This window comes from Aphelocoma coerulescens, chromosome 1A (genome assembly GCF_041296385.1).
Source record: "Aphelocoma coerulescens isolate FSJ_1873_10779 chromosome 1A, UR_Acoe_1.0, whole genome shotgun sequence".
In the NCBI taxonomy this organism is placed as follows: Eukaryota; Metazoa; Chordata; class Aves; order Passeriformes; family Corvidae; genus Aphelocoma; species Aphelocoma coerulescens.
In genome coordinates, this window is record NC_091014.1 from 9,797,468 (window position 1) to 9,817,381 (window position 19,914).

General features: G+C 39.8%; 1 protein-coding gene across 1 annotated transcript in view; it reads left to right on the forward strand.

The window, feature by feature from the left end:
- The first annotated feature begins 9,721 nt into the window (after positions 1-9,721).
- Positions 9,722-19,914, forward strand: part of SEMA3A (semaphorin 3A) — a 172,180-nt gene continuing 161,987 nt past the window's right edge. Inside the window, exon 1 of the mRNA XM_069035440.1 lies at positions 9,722-10,005. Within this exon, the coding sequence (XP_068891541.1) occupies positions 9,894-10,005 (112 nt within the window). The 5' untranslated portion in view covers positions 9,722-9,893. The remainder of the gene's footprint in view (positions 10,006-19,914) is intronic.

Genomic DNA, 19,914 nt, shown 5'->3' on the forward strand with positions numbered 1-19,914 from the left:
GGCAGAAAGTAGAAATATTTTTAAAGGTCAAATCATAAAACTGTAAAGCCTGGAGGACTTTATCTCTAGGGGGTTATGCCAAGTGTACCACTCCCTTGTATGAAAACTTAATTGATGTCACTTGGTTGAAATTATTATCTCTTGAGACAAAATTTGATATGACGTTATGTAAGATATCAGAGTAAAAGGCATTTTTTGGATCAGATTTTAAGCCCAGCTTGTAGAATCACAATTGGTCATTGTAAAAATGATTATTATATCACAACCAGAGGATTATGATGTCAGGTGGGGAATAAGTGCAGAAGCAGATAAATTCTTAGGAAACAACAGTGATTCTGTTTTAAAACATTGTCTTCAGAAAAAATGACCAGAAGAAAAGAAGTACAGGGAAATAAACTGCACAGAAGAGCACTTGTTTCCAAATAAGATATTTCATAAGTTTTCCATAAGGTGACAGCTGCTTTTTCAAGCACCACATTCTGCTCTCCGTTACATCAGTGTGAATCCAGAGGAATTGCATTTGAATTGTTTTTGCTAGGGACTGACATCAGGGTAACTGACAGTAAAATTTGGCTTGAATACATTTTCTCAGAAATAGAACCCATTTACTCCCTTCAAAATAGAGAAGGGAGAATTACCAAACATCATATGATGTCATGTATCGTTCAACACTTTGGAAGAAAAATGGGAAGCAAGATTTGTTTGAAGTATGGCTTGCTGTTTTTTTCCTCTTATCCTTCCAATTTTCACAATTTATTGTGAAAACTCCTGTGGCTGAAGCACAAAATAGACCTTTTGGGCACAAGGCAGCTCTCCTAACAATTGGGTCTTCCACCACATTAAAACCTTTAAGGATACTAATTCTAGGCTTAGGCACACTGTTCCCTGTTAGCAACATTACATAAGTAGTTTCAAGGCTCTTTATCAGCAGCTAAAAGTGTGTTTTTAGAACAAAATTGTCATTGGCAAACTTAAGTCTGACATGGAACACTGCTGCAAATGGGTAAAGACTGAGTTTTTGCATGCATCACATTCTGCAATTTCATGTAAAGTAACCTTCCTGGAGTGACAGTATTTTCCTTAGCTTTGTCCTGTGATGGAGGGGGGAGAGGAGCAGTGAGGTTTCAGTCACTAAAAGCAGATGACAAGTAGCTTCAGAACACAAGAACTCACACACCTCACACACCAACCTGCTGCCTTCATTTGTATTCAACAGATGCCTCGATTTTTTTCCCACTCACTGCCTAGACTGTGCTGATCAGTATAAACAATGGAATTTTTGTCTTTATGGACATATTTTTGTTCTGTTTCACTTGAAGGTAGAGACAAACATTAAAAAAAAAAAGAAGAAAAGCAAAAAGCAACCTTCACAGACACATTTATAGCTTAAAAATTTGATAAGTAAACTTGAAGAAATAATTAAGGTATTCAAGAATTTGGCTGAGAGATTCATGAAACTAGTACATGATGCTGTAAGATTTAAACAGAAAGAAAAAAAAAAAAACAGCAAAAAAGAAAACCTGAGGGATTAATATGTGAGACATTGTAAAATGCCAGGGGAAATGAAAATGGCTAATTATGCTAATTTTATGTTATACTATCAATATGGAACATGTATTGTCTTTATGTGTGTATATATATATCTAGATACATAGTGTGCCTATATGAGTCCAGCCTTTTTCCATGACTATTTTGGTATAATAGAACATATCTTTTAGTTAAACTACTTTGCATGCACAGAAAATCTGGCTTATTAGAATGTAATTTTTTTCCTTCCTAGTCTGATCACAAGTCCCTAAGGTGTCACTAAGCAGCTAATTCTGGTCCAGAATCAAGAATTTCCATTGTTGTGGGAAATATTTACTGGCAATAACAGCATCTTTGTCTTTCCTTCTCCTCAGTTCCAGAGAACAGGGCAGGCTCTGAGAGAGCAAAACGATGTTACACAGTGTCAGCAGATCTCCATTATCATGTGATCTCCAAAAAGGTGTCAGGCTGACTTGGTGCAGCACTCTTCCCTACATCTGGCCATATGTTCCCTTTCCTTTGCCACTTTTACCACCTCTACCACTGCTGTTAGTTCCCAGTCAGTGGCTGAGATGCTCCAGGGAGTTCTGAGCACTGAAACTGCAGCTTCATATCCTGCCTGGAGAGAAAAAAGGGAAGGGGTGTTCAGACTTGTGTTTGACTGCATTTTCCCCAAGACCAAGTACTGGTGGAAAAATCCTCATTGAAGAGCCAGGGATGTTTGTTTTATTACCTGATGCTCTTTGTAGTTATTCTCTCTATGCACATGCAATTGTCAAAGTAGCTAAGTATTTCTAGAATGCCCAAGAAACAGAAACCAAGATGTGTTTCCAGTTACTTTCCTAAAAATTGCTCTAATTGTATATGTGTGTGCATGTGTCCAACCTACGTTTGGATTTCCACAAACAAGATTTATGTGACTGACTGGTTCAGCTCCATCCTAATTTTGTTTTGGATTTCAACACTTCAGGAGAGAGAAGAAAACCTTTCTTTCCAATGTCTATATTTACCTGTCTAAAATATCACGAAGTCCGATGTCAAAAAAGCTATGTTATGTAAGATATCAGAAAAATAATGAGTGCATGAGAGATCAGAAAAATAATGCACTGTAAAGATTTTCTGAAATAGTTACAAATGCAAACTGGAGAAGGAATAAAGTTCCCCTCCCCTGCTGATACCCCTATTCACTGGGGATTCTGAGAGGGAAAGAGAGAGTTAGTTAATGCTTTCTTAGACCTTGTTTTTCTTTGAATTCCCCTCTCTCCTCTTCTAGCACACACTTGTACATATTGCTGACTCTAAAAGCATTTCCAGAGGTCAAATTATTGAAAGCTCAACCAAATTTTCCTAAGCTATCACAGTTTACTTACCATTCCCAGTTTCCACAGGCTATCTGAGCAGTGATTAACTATCTATGTTTTGGCATCAGAAGCCATAAACTGACTCTTTAGCCCCTGTGTTTGTGTGATATTGTTTGATCTTCCAAAGACAATTTGCACCCACACACACTGTTCAACAGAATCTGACTTGCAGTTTGTCTGTGAAAAAAAAAGCACCCTCATTAAAATGTTGTCCAGTCTAGAAAGTCAAATAGGGAATATGCATGAAGATGACAGTCAGTGGTTATGTTTCTGTTGGTTTTAAATCTTTGTCATATACTAATGACCCACTCAGCACAAGAAGAAAAAAAATATAGAAGAAAGGTCCAGAAAAGAACGATGATCATAGCAGATGCCGCACACTCTTTCAGTTTGTGGTTTGCTGCAATTCACCTGGACTATTTAAAAGCCTGTGATGAATGGGCAGCACAAAAGATAGTGTTGTGTCTTTCAAGCCTTTGACAGTTGGCACTAAATGTTACTAAGCAAAATTACATAGGGCCAAAAGGTTGGCCATGATGAATCCCAGATACAATAGAACTGGGCATTTTCTGTATACGGAGTGATAAGGAGGGACTTTTAGGGTTGACAGGAATGACTTGCATACTATGACAAATGAAGAGGTAAGGACGTGGCTGGTGGCATAGTACGTGAGAAATGCGGGATCAATTTCCTGCCCCGTTAATGTCTTAGTGTGTGGCCTTGGGGAAGTCCCTTAGGATCAGACATTGGAAGGTATACAGGGGTCTAAAGATGCAAATCAGAACATCAGAGGACTTTCAAAGACAAGCAGAAAATCCTGACCTGATCCATGTCTTATTTTTCTGATCATAGCGGTTTGCTGGGTTTTTTGGAGGAAAATATTTTATGTATCATCAGTTGTTCCAATTCAGAAAAGAAGTGGGTAATAAAAGCTAAAATTGGATTTGAAGGCCAAAATAGCTGAATGTGTAATTCATTTGTGTGTAATACACCTTGCGAGTTGTCTCTACAGCCAATAGTGGAGAAGAGGACAGAACTGGTTTATTATCTGTCTTTTCAGAGGTCCACCAAGCATTAAATCTGCTGGAATAGAGGAGCAAGTGATTCTGCAGCTGGTCATTTGGGAGGAGACCTTCTGGCTTGATTAGACTTCCCTCAACAAAGTTCAATACATCAGGCCCGGAATAGGATTTAAGGAGCCAAAAGTTTCATAGCTGCTGTTTCTTTGGTTTTCCCTTTCCCTTTTCCTTGATTTTTCTCAAATTGGCTTTTTTCTGAAGAATTAGAACATCAAATATTTCTTTACATTTCCCGCTTCTCCTTTAAAAAAACCATATGTCCAGTATTTCCTCAATGAAGGCCCAACAGCCAATAAATGGGAGCAATTAGAGGGACAGAAGTCTCTGTGCTTGAAAGTTAAAAGACTTGGAAGTTTTGTGCAATTTGCATGAGTATCCTGGAGTTAATCCATTGAAAACAGAAGCTACTGACCCATACCAGGGATTGGGGAAAATAAATTTTTTGTAACTCTTATTAAAGTCACATGCCTGGTACTGAGCTGTTAAGGTGGGTTTCCTACCATGGCTCTGGATATCACAGGTGCTGTACATCTGTGTCTGAGATGAACATCAGGCAGCAGAGACCAAGGGAATAGAAAAGATTTGTTTAGGTTTGAAGAGCAACCTGAAAATTTTGCTGTTCAGACAGGCATGTAACCTGTCTACAGAACAGGATGCAAAGAAAATTTTTGAAGAGTTTGATGAGGTGTTTAATAGACCTGAAAGCACTGTGAATAAAACACATCATACTGATACAGATCCCATTATGCTGCCAAAAGTACTAGCATCACATAGAGTACAGTCTCATTAGTCCTGAGAAATGAAGGAGAAGTTGATTGTGACAAGATGGTAGGATGCAGTGTTATTGAGAGGATGCAGATACTGACTAGCGTGGTTAGCAACCCAATCACATGCAATAATAAGAAATGGTGCGGATTTACGTAGATGGAGGAGATTTGAATAAGGCTACCAAATGCAACAAAGCCCAAGGGAGTGCTGGGAAAAGACATGTCTAGACTTCCAAAAGCAAGAATATTTTCAGATCAAAATGCAAGCCTGTGATTTTGACAACTCCAGTTTGACAAAATTTTAAACTCTACACCTGCACATCTCTATTTGCTGATGCATTTTTAAATAAATTTGCTCTGTGATTGCTTCAGAACTCAAAAAGTGCCACTAAACAGAATTTTAAATCCCCTAAAAAACAGGTGGAAAGAGATACTTATAACCTCTTGAGGTAATGTGATAATCATCAACACTGTAAAAATAATAACTGATATCCAGTTCAGCAGGTCTGGCTATCAGAAGCATTTTTCTTCACTGTATAGGCCTCTTATAGGTTTCCTTATTTTCGTTCTTTCTCTTCCATGAGAAAAAGAGAACAACTGTGTCAGCAATAAGCTTTACATCAAATAGATTCCAGGTTTAGACTCCTGTCTTATCTAGGCAAAGGACTTGAACCTCAGAGGTAGAGCTTCATGACATGTTGCCTTCAGGAGAGAGGCCAACATTCGAAGATCCTCTGCATTGTTGCTTTTCCCCAACTCCACTTGATGATTCTTTTTACTCCACTAGCAGGTGCATGCACTGCAACTGTGTGAAAAACAATCCCCTTCATATGCCAAAAAGATTATTTTTAAACATTCTTGTTCATCATGTTTCTAGTATGTTCCCACAATAAGTTTGTAGCATCCCACACGAGAGAGTGGTAACATGTGACATAAGAGTAAAATGTGGTAGATGATGTCTGGATATTCTTACAGGGGATTTTGCTTCTGAAGTCACTGGGTTATGACACTGCATTCTGGGTCTCTCACACATCCCATGAAAAACGCACTTAAAATTGTTTTCTAGACTAAGCCTCCTTTTGGACCAATAATGATCCAGTTATTTGAAAACATTTTCAAAGTATCATTTTATATACAGCTCACAAATTTCAAAGGGACCCTTTGCAGAATTGCTTATCAAGCAATTCACCTGCTACAGACAAAAATAGCAGGGAGTGTATCTTAGTTAAGTTTTCACATTTCCTGCATGAGTGCGCTCTCTAAGAAGGTTTTTAGCAATAGGATGCAGAATGAGAAGTTTTGGGTTTTTTTCTCTGATTTTAGTCAGAAATTGTACACTTAAGAAATCTTTGCCTCAAAGATTACGGGATTACTACCAAGCGTCAAAACCGGATTCTGGTACTTCCTGCGTAGTTCTGAGAAAGACCTGATGACATCCATATAAACAAGTAATGACTCATCCAAAACACAGGAAACAATCCTGAAAACAGAAGTCCATTTCTAAAGCACACTAACGACTTTCTTACAGCAGTTAAGCTTTCAAGAGCTCCTAAGCATAAAAATCACAGCAAGCAGCAAGGTTTGAAGTAACCATGAGTCAAGTAATACTATTTCTGAGTAATGAGAAGTACCAAATGATGCCAACTTGTAAGTGATTGTTAGAGTAATTCTGCATGGATGGTCAACAGTGAAAGCCCAGAACCATCCAAATATAACTTTTTGTGGGATCTATCAATGTGAAGTTGCTGCACATATTGCAAGGTGGCATAAAAAAAACTCCAAATCATAATACAACACAGCATGAGAGCAGAAATGTTAAACAGAGCCCACAAGGGCCTATCTGGGGCTTGAAACATAAAACACTATATAGAATGTCTTATAAATACCATTACAGAAAATAAAAATAAAATCTGCAACAAATATGGGAAAAGATGCAGAAGAACTGTTATTCCTTTTGAATTTGCTTCCAAGAATGGAATAATTCATTAAGCTAATAACTGTAGTCTTCATTTCTTCAGGGCATAAGGGTATTATCTTAAGAACTGAGAAAATTTGTATTTTACTTTTTTGCCTCTCTAAATTCAGAAGCTAGATCTCTTTCAAAAGACTAAAGAAAAGGTGAATAGATTGTTATTTGAAAGTGAGTTGTTGCCCACCCTAAATTCCCAGAGTTGACATTTCTGGCACTGGCTGTAAGAGTCTTGGCCAAATCATTCCTTCCAAGCAAAGCCCAGTTTCGCCTTGGCAGAAGCACCATATGGCAATGGGTGCCTTTGAGATATAAAGCCTCTTCAAGCACCACTGAAGTGCTGCCATTGCCCCTCTCCTTATAAGGGGGTGTAGCATATGCTCTCCTGACTAGCTGATTAGCACTACTTAGAGCTAAATAGCAGAAGGATCAGGTTTTACCCTTCTCTATGTCTTTAGACTGCTATATCCTACAGAAGAAGGCAAAAAGTGAGTGATCTCTCACACGAAGGTTGCAAAAAGTATCTCATCTCCCCTTAAATAATGCTGTATTTTCTCTCTCAGATGCAATCTTGGATAAGTTAGTATTCATTGTATCTAATCCATACATTTTCTGGGGAAAATATATATTGACTGGGAACGTGGTTTGTTTATATGATTGATGTAAAATAGTCTGGAGTGTTACACGTTCATTCTACATGAGAAAGACAGGTTTTTAGCTTTGTACTATCTTCTCCTCATGAGAAAAAAAAGAAGTAGCTGTGCCTTCTTTATGCAACTAGAAGTAAATTGAGTGTAACAACATCATTGTAAAATGATGTGCTTTATAAAGTCCCGAATATGGTGCATCTTTTGTGTTTTGTTTCTAATTGTTTGCTCAATACAAAAGGATAATTCATTAGGCCAATTCTCCAAATAATCTCAAAGTGACATGAATTCCTTTGCAGAGTGAATGTCTGTAACAAGTAATCCATGGAAAACAGACAGGCGTCTCTTGTCATTTTGGAGCTCTAATCCACTGCCTGAAGCATGAAAATGTTCAGGATAACAAGTGTGGGAATGACCAAAATCAACATTATTTTTTTATTTTCTTTTCTAAACAATGCTTCTGATCAATAGAATTGCTGAATCTGCCAGATACAATGCCACAGGATTAATGAATTAAGCTCAGGAAGCAGAAGAATTTGTTAAAAAGGAGAGGGAAAAAGCCCCTTCTTTTCCACTGGTGTGTGAATATTAAGCAATGGAAGCAGCAATGACAGAATTTTAGCCCTTGTTTTACCATAGCACCAAGCCTTGTTCTACACAAGTCTTTACATTTTAATTAGAACCATACTGACACCCGCTTTTTCAACTGTGAACTTCACTTTTAAATTTAAAACTATTTCCTAAATGCTGGTTTAGTATCTAGGTCTGAACACAGAAGAGAGATGCTGTGTTTGTGTAATCCAGTGTGTAGTGTGGTCATCATCAGTGGGGCTAGATAATTGGTTTTTAAACCACAGTAAATAGTGGTAAAATGAAGGAAGAGACTCTCACTGAAATGCCATAGTACCAGTAGTCAGCATAAAGTACTCACATGCTCTGGAAAAACATAGAATGAAATACAGAGGGATCATCACACTTCTTTGATGATGCCAATGTTTTACAAAGGCTGATTGCCAGCGTTTCTGTCAATACTGCATCAGGAATGTAGCACAGGGTACATATCTGTGTAAGACATTACATTCCAAAATACACATTACACTGATATTCAGCACAGCATGGAAATTTTAATAAACCATCACTCACTAGAAGGGGTTTGTTCAGATATGTGGGAGGGGAGAGCTTATGTTTGCTTACATGTTTTTATTTACACCTCCTTAAAGACCTCTGGGAATTCTGTGTGTCCTTTTGTCTAAACAAACAAACAAAAAAAAATCTCTATCTAGTTTCATTGCACAAAAATATATTACAATAATCACACAGTCCTAGAAATCGGAAGGTTTGGAACATTTTCAACTTACACGAACACTTCAGAGAATACTCCTGTGTAATTTATGAGCCCCTCTAGACCTGTCCATGTCTTGAACTGATTGTTGAAGTGGGCTTTACTAGGAATTTCTTTGCCTGAATTGGAGTAGTGCAGGAGGTGGGGAAGGAGGGAGGGTTAGAGCAACCTTCCCTAACAAGGCTTTAAAAGCTTCAGCGGTAAAGTTATGCTGATGGGAGACTTTGTTACTTGTTTTTAACTGGGAACAACCCGAAGAGGATTAAGCTATGGGCAGGAGCTGTTATTTATGTGGGTAGCAACGTCGTGGGCTGTGTTGTGCCGTTGTTGTTTTTAACGTGGGACGTGCATCTTTTGATTAGAACTGTAAAATGATTTTAAAAAAAAAAAAAAAAAAAAACAAACAAACCGAACAACCAACCAAACAAAACGCAACAAACCCAAACCAAGCAAAACCAAACCCAACAACCTGGGCAATGACATGAAACAGCCGGTGAAATGTCTAGCTCCGTGCCCTCCCCAAGCGCGGCGGAGGTCTCTGTTCTCTCATCTCTGCCGCGATGTGTTTCTTTTTTTTTTTTTCTCCTTTTTTTCCTTTTCTTTTTTTTTTTTTTTTTTTTTTTTTTTAGCTCCTTGCATGTGCTGTGACAGCCGGGGAAGGGTGGGGGTGGGGGGGGGGGGGGTCGCCCCTGCCGGCACTCCCATTGTCAGGCGCTCCGGGAGCGCGGGCAGCGCCGGTGTCCCCCGCGCCTCGCGGAGCGCGGGGAGCGCGGGGAGCGCGGGGCCGCCCCCGCCGCCGGGACCCGCCCGCCGCGCGGGGAGCGGAGCGGAGCGGGGCCCGCCCCGGCCCGGCCCGGCCCCGGCCCCTGCCCCCGGCCCGCGCCGCCGCCGCCGCCCGCACCATGCGGCCCCCCCGCCGCACGCCGCTCGCGCCCGGGGGCTGCCTCCCTTTCCGGCCCGCGGCGTGTGCGTGAGAGGGGCTTGAAGTTGCCCCGGCGGCGGCGGCGGCGAGCGGGGGGCCGGGACGGCAGCGGCGGCGGCGGCAGCGGCGGCGTCGGGGCGCGGCGGGCGCGGAGCGGAGCCCACCCCCATCACCTGTTACCTCCGCTCCCCAGGTTGCCTGAAGTTCCCCGGCGGCGCCCGGCAGGACGGGGAGCGCCACGGCTGCGGCTGGCGGGGACCCTACAGTGGCTGCTGCAGCATGGGCTGGCTCAGGGGGATTGCCTTGCTTTCCTTGGGAGTATTACTAGCAGGAAGAGTCAACTGCCAGCATGTGAAGAATAATGTGCCAAGGCTCAAATTATCGTATAAAGGTAAGTCTGTTGTTCTCTCTTATTCTCGGTTTTCCTACGAACCTCTCTCCTCCTTGCTCCGTCACTGCCTCCCTCCTCACCTTCCTCGCGGCTTTTCCTTATCTTCCAAAGGGGAAATTGACATTAGGAGAAATTTCTGAAAACATTTACTTAAAAAGCCCCTCCGTGCTGCGGTCGGTACCAGGCAGTTTAAACCTAGACAAAGAAGAGTTAGTTGCGGTTGCAGACGAGGACTCCGGATCGTGCTGATCCCTGTTAGAGCATTTTTCAGTCTTGTGCTATTTCACCGGACTTTACTCTTCAAAACGATGAGTCGCGTTTGGCCACCCAGCTCATCTCCCCCGTGCTGGGCATGCAGTGCAGCCACCATCCCAGATCTGCTTTCAACATCATGGAATAGATGGAGATTTATATATTTTTTAATTTTATATTTTAGGCATGAAGTGGTTAATTTTCAAGTCATGAATATTCAGTTTGTACAAATCTGACAATCAGATGCCTAACATAAGCAGTAGATGGTGGGTTTGCCAAGAAACTATAAACTGAAAGGAGCAGATCAGTCCAGAAAAGGAGGAGAGGACTGCTAGGCACCAGAAAATGCTGCTTATGGATGTTTAATGCAGTGCGATTTATTTGAACCACGGTTGTTTTCGGTGTAGTCTGATGTGTGTCATTAGAGATCACAGGGAAGGTGTAACTGAAGAAAGAGAGCTGTGAGATTACATTTACGTTTGAAATTGTGTAATGCCACTCACACTGCAGTTGTCAGTAATTAACTTTTGTATAATAGTGCCAGTATTAAAGGAGAAGGGTGAAGTAGACAGGCTCTTCTCTTTATCAGCATAGTTCCACTCTAAGTACGTTTTCAGAAGAATTCATCAAATCTGAGGAATGTACAACTGGGAAAGAAGTTTAAAATGTAAGAGCTGTAGAGTATTTTTTTCTAAAACAGAGAGCTATACACCTAGGTACATACACATCTCTCTGAAGAGCTGCCTCCTCATAATTCTCAGATTATTGAAGGCTGAGAGAAGGAGCAGCAGCTACAGTTCTGAAAGCAGAGAGGAAAAATAACACACTGCTTCTACAGAGGGAAAAAGAGAACATGTGTGTGCTTGCCTGGTCATAGATGTCAATCTCAGTTTACAGCATAGTGTCAATACATCTCTTGCCAGTAGAAATACGTTTTCCTTTTTTTTCATCTTTCTCATGCTGCAAATGAGAGGGGGGAAAGTCCTCTCTGATACAGAGCAGGCGTCATCTTCACACTCCAGATGAAAAAAAGAATTAAGCACCTGCAAAACTTGGATGCACTGTGTGAAATAAATGCATGTGCCGGGTTTTCTTAAAGAACACATATGTGCATATTTGTGTGTATTTAAACTTTAAAGTATATGAATGAAAAGAACAGTTTAAGGGGTTCAGAGTCTGTTAATGAGAAAAAAACATTTGTATTTAACACAAAATTGATTAGTTTGAATAATGGAGTCTAAAGAAAGCTTCTACTGTAACTACATGTCATGTCAAAATACTCATTAAAAAACTCTTAATTGCTTCCAAACTTCCACAATCGTACTGAAACTCAGATTAGTATATAGAAGCATAAATGCTATAAAAATATCCTGTAAAGGAGTTTAATGGCTTATTAATTACTGTTTATTTTTTTCACCCTTTTAAAGTTTATTCATGGCTCAAGTCTGCTACCCCTGCTCATATGGGCTAAATGCACAGAAACTAATTTCAAAAGAGTGGCCAAATGTGACTGATGGTGGTTTTCTTTTTTTCTTTTCTCTTTTTCTTCTTCTGTTTTTTTCCCCACCTCACTGGTGCTGTATCTATAGACCCTTTAAAAAATGTTTTGCTGCTCTGCCGATTGGTTGTTGTCCAGTTCTGCTCTTGCTGGGATAAAGAGCCTCATTTTCATTTTTTAAAATATCAGATATCAAATTTTGCTATATGGTCAGTTCTATGTGATCAAAACAGGAAACTGAGCTGAACATCAAAACTGTTTTATACTTGGTGGATCATTGTGCAACAAATGAGTTTAAATGGTGAGCAACCTTGTTTCCCATGCAGTGAAGACAGTAAATGCGTAAATCCAGAGCAAGTTGAAGTCTGAAGACTTACAGGAATTCACACTGTAGCCTTTGAGGCACACATTTGACTTCAAACATGTGTAACTCTAAAAATCAGATCAGACTGCTCACATACTTAACATTAAGTACTGGTGTAAATGCTTGGCCAGGTCAATAGGAGAGTGCTGCTGCATTGATCCCCAGGTATGGGGATATCATTATTAGTCAGAGAAGACTAAGCCTTGTCAGCTGGTGCTTTTCCAGACAAATTTTGCTTCCAGCACAGTACTCAGTGCACCGATCAATGTTAACACCTTGCGTAGGAACATCCTTAAATGCTGTGGGTATTGAAAATATGTCTTTTAGGTACTGACAGAATACCTCACATGCTAATACTTATCTCTCTGGATATACTTCACTGCCATGTGACTATGTGATACCAAGTGATTCATCTCTATTTAAACTGCTTGCAAGTAGAAAAAGAAGCTACCCAGTTACTTACCCATTCCTCATCTCCAGGAAGAGATGTGGTTGAGTAAAATAAACTTACGATACTGGAAAAAAAAAAACCCAAACATGCAGAGTGAAAAGAATGACCCAGGTGACTTCACTTTTCTGTGACAGTCGTTGTGCTTTCTTTTAAGACGTGTGCTTGTTTGTCTAAACAAATACCTTGGAGCTAAGTGTTGGTGCTTTATTTCAAAAGAAAATCAAGGATGTATTTTAACTTCTTGTTTGTCTCGACTAATTAGATGTCAAACATGGTTAAAAAGCTCAGGCATTTGCTTTAAAAGTTAGCGAAATGAGTCATGAAGGGTTAAATCCCTGCCAACCTTGATTTCCTATGGTCACTTGCTTTCAAAGGCCCAGTATTAGCTCTGCTATTTCCCTGGTTGCTGGACAGAAGTTTTGGTGAACTCCTGTTCTTACTTCCTCTTAACTTCTTGTCGCTCAGTCTTGCAGAAGATTAAAAGCATCCTATGGGGCGTGGTGTGGATAGGAAGTAGAAGAGAAAGTGTATAAATGTGTATGTTAAGGCCACATCTGTGACCTGAAAAGGTTCTTTCTGTTTATTGTGAAACAAAGTTCTGGTTATTTGGTTTATATCACCTTGATTCTGCTGGCATATTAAAGAAAGGAAATTTGAGGAGAGCAGTAGGGATATCCTTGTCCATCTAAAATCTGTGGTGAAGCTCCTGTCCAGTAGTTTCTGGGTTTTGCTCTGTACTTTCTAAAGTTTCCAAGCATTTTCATCTTTGTACATGGGTTGGAAAGGTTTTACTCAAATGATACTCATCTCCTCATTTCAGTCAAAAGGAATTAATATGATTAAAAGCCTGATCCAAAGTTCATTGAAGTCACTAAGTGCTGGATCATAGCCTAAATGTGGTAAAACCAGCCATAAAACTGAAAGCTCAGTTGAGCTCTTCAACCACTGAACTCCTCTTTCTGTGTCCTTCAAAGACTTTGTGTCCTTATTGTAGAGTAACGAGAAATGTCATTGTTGATATATCAAAAGTAAAAGAATCTTCCCTTAAAGAGTGTAGGGGGCTTTCTTCTTGCTTTTTTGTTGGTTTTTTTCTAATCTCATTGACTTCACTTCTGATGTTCGTTGTAAGTCTCTATATTGTGTCACCAGGTCACAGATTCTGTTCAGGAAACTCCTATTGAGCACAGAGTTCTCAGAAAGACGGTGATCAAGTTGAGTGTGCAAAGTTTAAAACAATAAATATAGCCTTAACTCCAGATGGATTTCTTGTATCGTTTATTGTTTTGTATTTTCTTTTGCTGTTCTCTGTATGGGGAGGTAACAGCGCAAACAGAGATGGAGCTAGCTAGAGTACCCTTTAAATATAAACAAATAAGCCCCAAGAAAGAGTGTTCATTAACAATTCCTTGATTTGCAGATTTTTTTCATAAAGCAACCCTGATTTTTGCCTCCACATGAGTAAATCTTGTCAACTCAACTTTCTCAAATCCATCTGTCACATCTTATTTGTCTATTGAAAATTACTAAATGCTGTAAGTATGTTTTGCAAGAGTACATGTGTGGTTCTCCTTTGTTATTGTTGCTCAATTGGATACATATTACTTGAGAAAAAGTAAGTGGAAAAGCATTGCACACAGATTTAGCTCTATTACTCCCTGGCTACAATTCAAGCCATATTAAAAGTAAGTGTCTTGTTTAAAATTGCAGTGATAGTGACAACTACTCCATCCTTGATGTGCAGTTGATTTACAATTTTATAGCATGGATTTTTATCCAGATGAAATCATGGCCCTAGTGAAAGCAATGGCAAAACTTCTGTCTGTTTCAATCTGTCCCACATGGAGTGATGAGGAAGGAATGGCACCACACTGAATTACCTGTATGTACACTAATGTAAATATGATACCTGGCTTGTAGTTTGTTGACCCAGTCTGGTTGTAGTTGATGACCTGCCAGTGGGTTTGATTGTGGTTTTTCCTTTCCATCAAACTTTATAACTCACAATTCAATACCTCTGCAAATATTGGGAAAGCAGGACAAAGTGGGAGAAGGAAATGGGGAGAGAAATATTGGCAAAGGAGCCTATTTCTCTTGAGCTGGGACCAGTATTGGAGTTAGTCTCAAATTTCAAGGTAGCGGCTTAAAAACCTTTGCTTAAACTATCTTGTAAGAATACTGTCTGAGGGAAAAGCCTCTCTGACATGCCTGAAAGGGAGAGAACAGCCCTAACTTAGTAAGAAGACTTTGGGATGTAAACCAGGGACATCTGCATCTTAACCTTCCACCATTTGTGACAAAATTTCTGCACGGCTCGAGCACTCTTGGACCTCGCAGTTCAGTCAGTGTAGGAGGCTGTGGGACGGTGAAGATACCAAGTGCAGCCACAGCCACTTCAGCTTTTTTTTTTGCCCCAAAATAATGAGTCTTTCAGGGAAGATCTGTGTGTTGGTCTTTCTGTCACTGGTTGACTGGGGTCTTCTCAAGACCTGGGAACTCTCAGGGAGGTGCTAGGACTACCCTGCCTGGCTCTGACAGCCCACAGGCTGACAGGAGGGAGAAGCTGATGAAGGAAGTGCCGAAGCTCAGATCTTGCCTATATAGGGAAATTTTCAGCTAGCTAATTAGGGCCTGAGACAGGCAGTGTAATTGGAACAAGGAGGGTGAAAGCCTAGCCCAACATTCTCGTTTTGCATTTCCAACTTTCCCATTTAAATCCAGTGGAAAAAGTGGTTTCTGAATTACAGAGCCTCCCTTTTCTGAGAAGCTGGAGTTGTCTATAATTTTTTTTACTCTATGGTTTGCAAATGACTGAATTATTCATGGGAGATGCTGTATTGACAGCCATGGAAACACTATTCTTTTGCTGCAGACAAGGTGTATGCAGCACTTACTTGTATTGTTTGTAACAGCATCTTTAAAACTCTGACCTAGGGGGGAATTTAAATATCCATAGTTTCACTGAGCTCAGTGTAGCTTCTGATATGTGAAGTCTGCCTTAAAATTTACTTCTGTGCTTGAAGCTTTTGATCAGGACTGAAGTACCTATCTATTTGCTTAGGGTTTTTTCAGGTGTATACTTATTCCATAACACTTAGCAAAACGGTATTATAATAAGAAACCCAGTCATGGCAGGTTGTTACAATGTTACAATGTAAATGGGTTATTTTTTATAATCTCTCCTACATGTGACTCTGTATGCACAGAAAGCATTTCCATGGAGTTCCCACCTGAAAAGAAACCACAAAATGATTTGTATTTTTAACTCATTCTTTTTTTCTTGGAAGTATTTTTCAGTTTTAATTTAATGCATTGCTATACTGTGATCCTTTTAATATGGTTTTGGTTTGCTTAATCGCTGATTCTGCATATGGCCTTTAATGCCCGCAGCTGCTGTTAGAGAATCTTCTTTATTTACTTCCTCTGGCCCACAGACTTCTCCCTCATGTGCATACCTGGAATACTACAATGGAAGCGCCTGCAATAAAAAGTTGTTCCAGTATTTTCAACATTTTCTTCATCAGCTGGAGCCTGAGTTGACCCCAGTTCAATCTGAAGCAAAATCACATCTTCACCTGAGGCAGTGCCTAAGTGACTGAGAGGAAAACAAATGCTTCTAAGTGGTGTCAATGGTTCTGACATTTTCCAGTTGTTTAAAAGCTAAAGAGGATAAAATTGTTTTCAGGCTCCCACACACTTATTTTTAAGCAAATGTGTGGGGTGGACCCTGGGAGCTCTATGTCAAACTTTTAAATGGAGGTTCTGTAGCCTGTTAGGGTGCTCTTGTTAATTAAGGTTGCATGTAAAAATTGTGCTGGTGTTGGTGGGCGATTCAGTGAATTCCTTCCCTTGCAGGATTAAAGCTCCCTTCAGGAATGTCTGCAAGTTCACGGTCCTCCCACATGCAGCCTTCATATAAGTTAGCTGCTCTCTTCCAGTAACAGCTGTGGATAGTGAGCATAACTGTGGGGATAGTACTTTTACTTGACTTTTCCTATTTTTTCCAAGTGGGATAGTGCCTGAATATACAAGAGAGAAAAGGATGGCCACAGCTGTTGAGAGAATCAGAAATCTTGAGTGTTGTAACCTTTCTCTCGCACCACAGGAGGTCCTCTGTGGTGTCTTTCTCTTTCTTTGTGACTGACACAGTCAGCCACATTAGGCTCTTTTCAGTGTCAGGGAAAGGAGAAGTACCTCCAGAGAGATAATCTTGGGTTAGGCAGACTGAATGAGACTTTAAAGGGTGCTCATCACTTGTCATTGACTGTAAAAGGAATTAAGCTTCTTGTTCATTTATTTAGTTTCTTTCTCTCTGGGAATGTATCGAAAGAAGGTACTAATTAACTGCTATGGAAGGACTTAGGCTGTATTCTGATCCAAAGCTTCCTAATTTAAGAAGCTGCTTCTGCCTAAATGAGTATTTAAAGTTGTGTAAAAATTGAGCTGATTAAACATAGGGATGGCCTCAGTATCTGCGATTTTGAGGTCACCTGTGACTCTAAATTTGCACCAAACTTGCAGTATAGAAAGAAATGAACAGTACCACTACATTCTTCATATTTTTAAATAATTATCTAATTTGCTTCTCACATTTCCCATGTCTCTCTTCCTTAATAAGATCATCCCAAATCCAGTGACACATGCTGGAAGTGACTGTCTGGGGCTACAGAGCTTTGCTAATTCAATGGCTTAATCATTTAGAGCTTTCAATAAGCTGTCCCCTGGCCAGCCCCATTACCTTCTGAATGCTTCTGCACTTTGAAGAGAAAAGCATACTCAAGTCTCAATTTCATAGTGTGTAGTTTGCAAATAAAAATTCCCTGTGTATATGTGCAATTCAAAGGACAGGTGTCTTGACACTTTTTCAGCTGAACTATTTCAATTGTGAGAGTGGAATGAAACCTAATTTATTAATTTCTAAAAGTTCTAAATAAATTTACAGTTTGGGGGATTCTTTTCTCCCTTTGGGGATTACAGATCCCTCTTGAACAAGACATATCTACAGCAGTCTGTAAAATATGTGAGCACTACTCTACTTTGTGTCACATCTAGTTTTCATCCTTTGCTGTTTGATAGCCAAACAGTAAAGTCAGAAGTTTTTGCCATTCTTCTAATATTTTAAAGTTGTTTGACATTTATTGGGCTGCCTGCTTATCTCTCCAGCTGGATGTTGCAGAAACTTTAGAAGTGAGCAGTCAAATAAAATTCTCATCTCTTATAAATATTTTCATGCAAAGTTGGATCTTGCAGCGAACAATCTAAGGAATGAAGTAGTTATTTGCTTTCATCTAACTTGTGGAAGGAGGAAAAAAAAAGCTCTCCTTTACTCCTCACTCTAATGAAGCAAAGCTCATGTTGGTTCTGACGGCCCCTCTTGGCTCCTTTTGAAATTCCAGCCTTGTATGAGAAAAGGACACAAAAAAGCTCTGTGAGATAATTTAAAGGATTTAGAGCTGCCTTTCAAGGGGGAGGGGTTGGTGGCCTTTTCTAGAGGAATCACATGATAAATACAGCTCACAAGCATCCAAAAGAGCTGCAGAGAGTGCAGGGTACAGCTTTCATCTCCAGCTGATGCTGGAATGGCAATAACTCTCCTCTGCTAGACACAGATCCCACGTGTGGCCAAGGCACAGAATGAGGTCCCTTAAGATGATACCTCAGGGTGTTAATTTTACTTTGACTTCTTTCATGGATTTCCCGGTACAACTTCATTACTTTTGCATGAATGTAGAGCCTGAAATGGTTCTGACTCCTTGTGAAGCTCTTTTTCTCGAAGTACAACAACAACAACACTCAGTATTACCTGTAGGCCAACTTGATCTCCTCTCCACCACACCAGGTCCTTTCCAAGGTCTCTATCCTGCTGGGGCCATGTGATAAATCCAGTTCCCATCGAGGGATAGGAGGGACAGCAGAAATTATGTCTGGGGATCTGGGAAAAACAACTTTATCTTCAAGATTGCATTTTTCCCTGTATTCACTTCTACTACAACAGATTAATGGCTCTATCAAAACTTCTTGCTCTGATGACCCTGTAGGCAACAACATAAATGTATTCCTGAGGTACTTGCAAATTGCACAGTTAGGAAATCGCTTCATTTTGAATTGCTGCTCTTCCAAGAAGCTTCAGAGTCCACTCACCAAGACCAAGTGAATATTCAGTTGTACAGGAAAGTGTGATAACATTTTCGAAGAGCTCCAGTTGGGACTTCTCTGCAAGGTCAGACATCAGCAAAGCAGAATTTCCAGGACGTTGGCTGTTGGGTTATCAGAATGGTAAATCCCAGTCTATATTTTTGTTCCAAATGTGTAACCCTAGTTGTTTGTACTCTAGCCATAAAAACTGACCTGCAACAAATTGGCAAGCTAGATTTCATCTCAAGTGAAGCTATTCAGGAATTTGTTAAAATTTAAAAGAAGTTTTTCATAGTTCATTTTAAAGGAATGTTATGAAGTAAAGTATTAACAACAATAATATATGTTGAAAATCTTTGCTTTTGTCTGCAGCCTGTATTATTGAGATAGAAAATTACATAAATTTCTAATTCTATTTTTTCAGATTTTGTTTCTCATCTGTAATGGGAAACCACTGGATGTTCTACTTCCTTTTCTCGCATCCTTTTACAATTCTGCGTGTTTCATCATTCTTTAAACGTGCACTGTAACTCAACTCTTTACTGGACAATAGTCATAAATTAGGAAAGTTTTGTTAATCTCACCTACATCGCCTACAAATGGAGGCTGGATATTAACAGAAACCCAGCACCACAGCTGATGATACACAGGAAGTCTGTACTGTAAAGGGAATCAAAGAAAGTACCATAAATGTGAAATCCTATTAATTCCTTGGCTCTTTGTCAGCTCCTTCACCTGTAAAGTGGTATTAAGTGATTTCATGAGGAATTGCTCAAGGTCAGAGACTTGCCATGCTTATTCAGAGCTGTATCGTACTCTCAGAATAATCCCATTAATGTGTGTATTCAAAGTTCAGTCAGAACTTATTTTTGATCAACATAGAAAGGCCTTACAAGTACTTTAAAGTGATTGTAATAGTAATATTCACAGCCACGTATGCCTGTGACATGAAACACATCCCTATTATCCAGAAAGCATATCTAATTTAATTCCATTTGGATATTCCAGACAGTTTTATACAGGAGCCCTTCACAGTGTTTTTGGAGTATCCACCTCTATTTCACACTAAATACACTGTGAAGGTGATTACAGATGGCTCTGGAGAAGAGCCTTTGCATTTAGTCTTTGCAGTATTGTCTGCCAATGGTGTGTGAGTGCTCATGAGATTCTGGCCTATTTCATTGAGTTAAGCTAGGGCTTTTTTATCGTAGC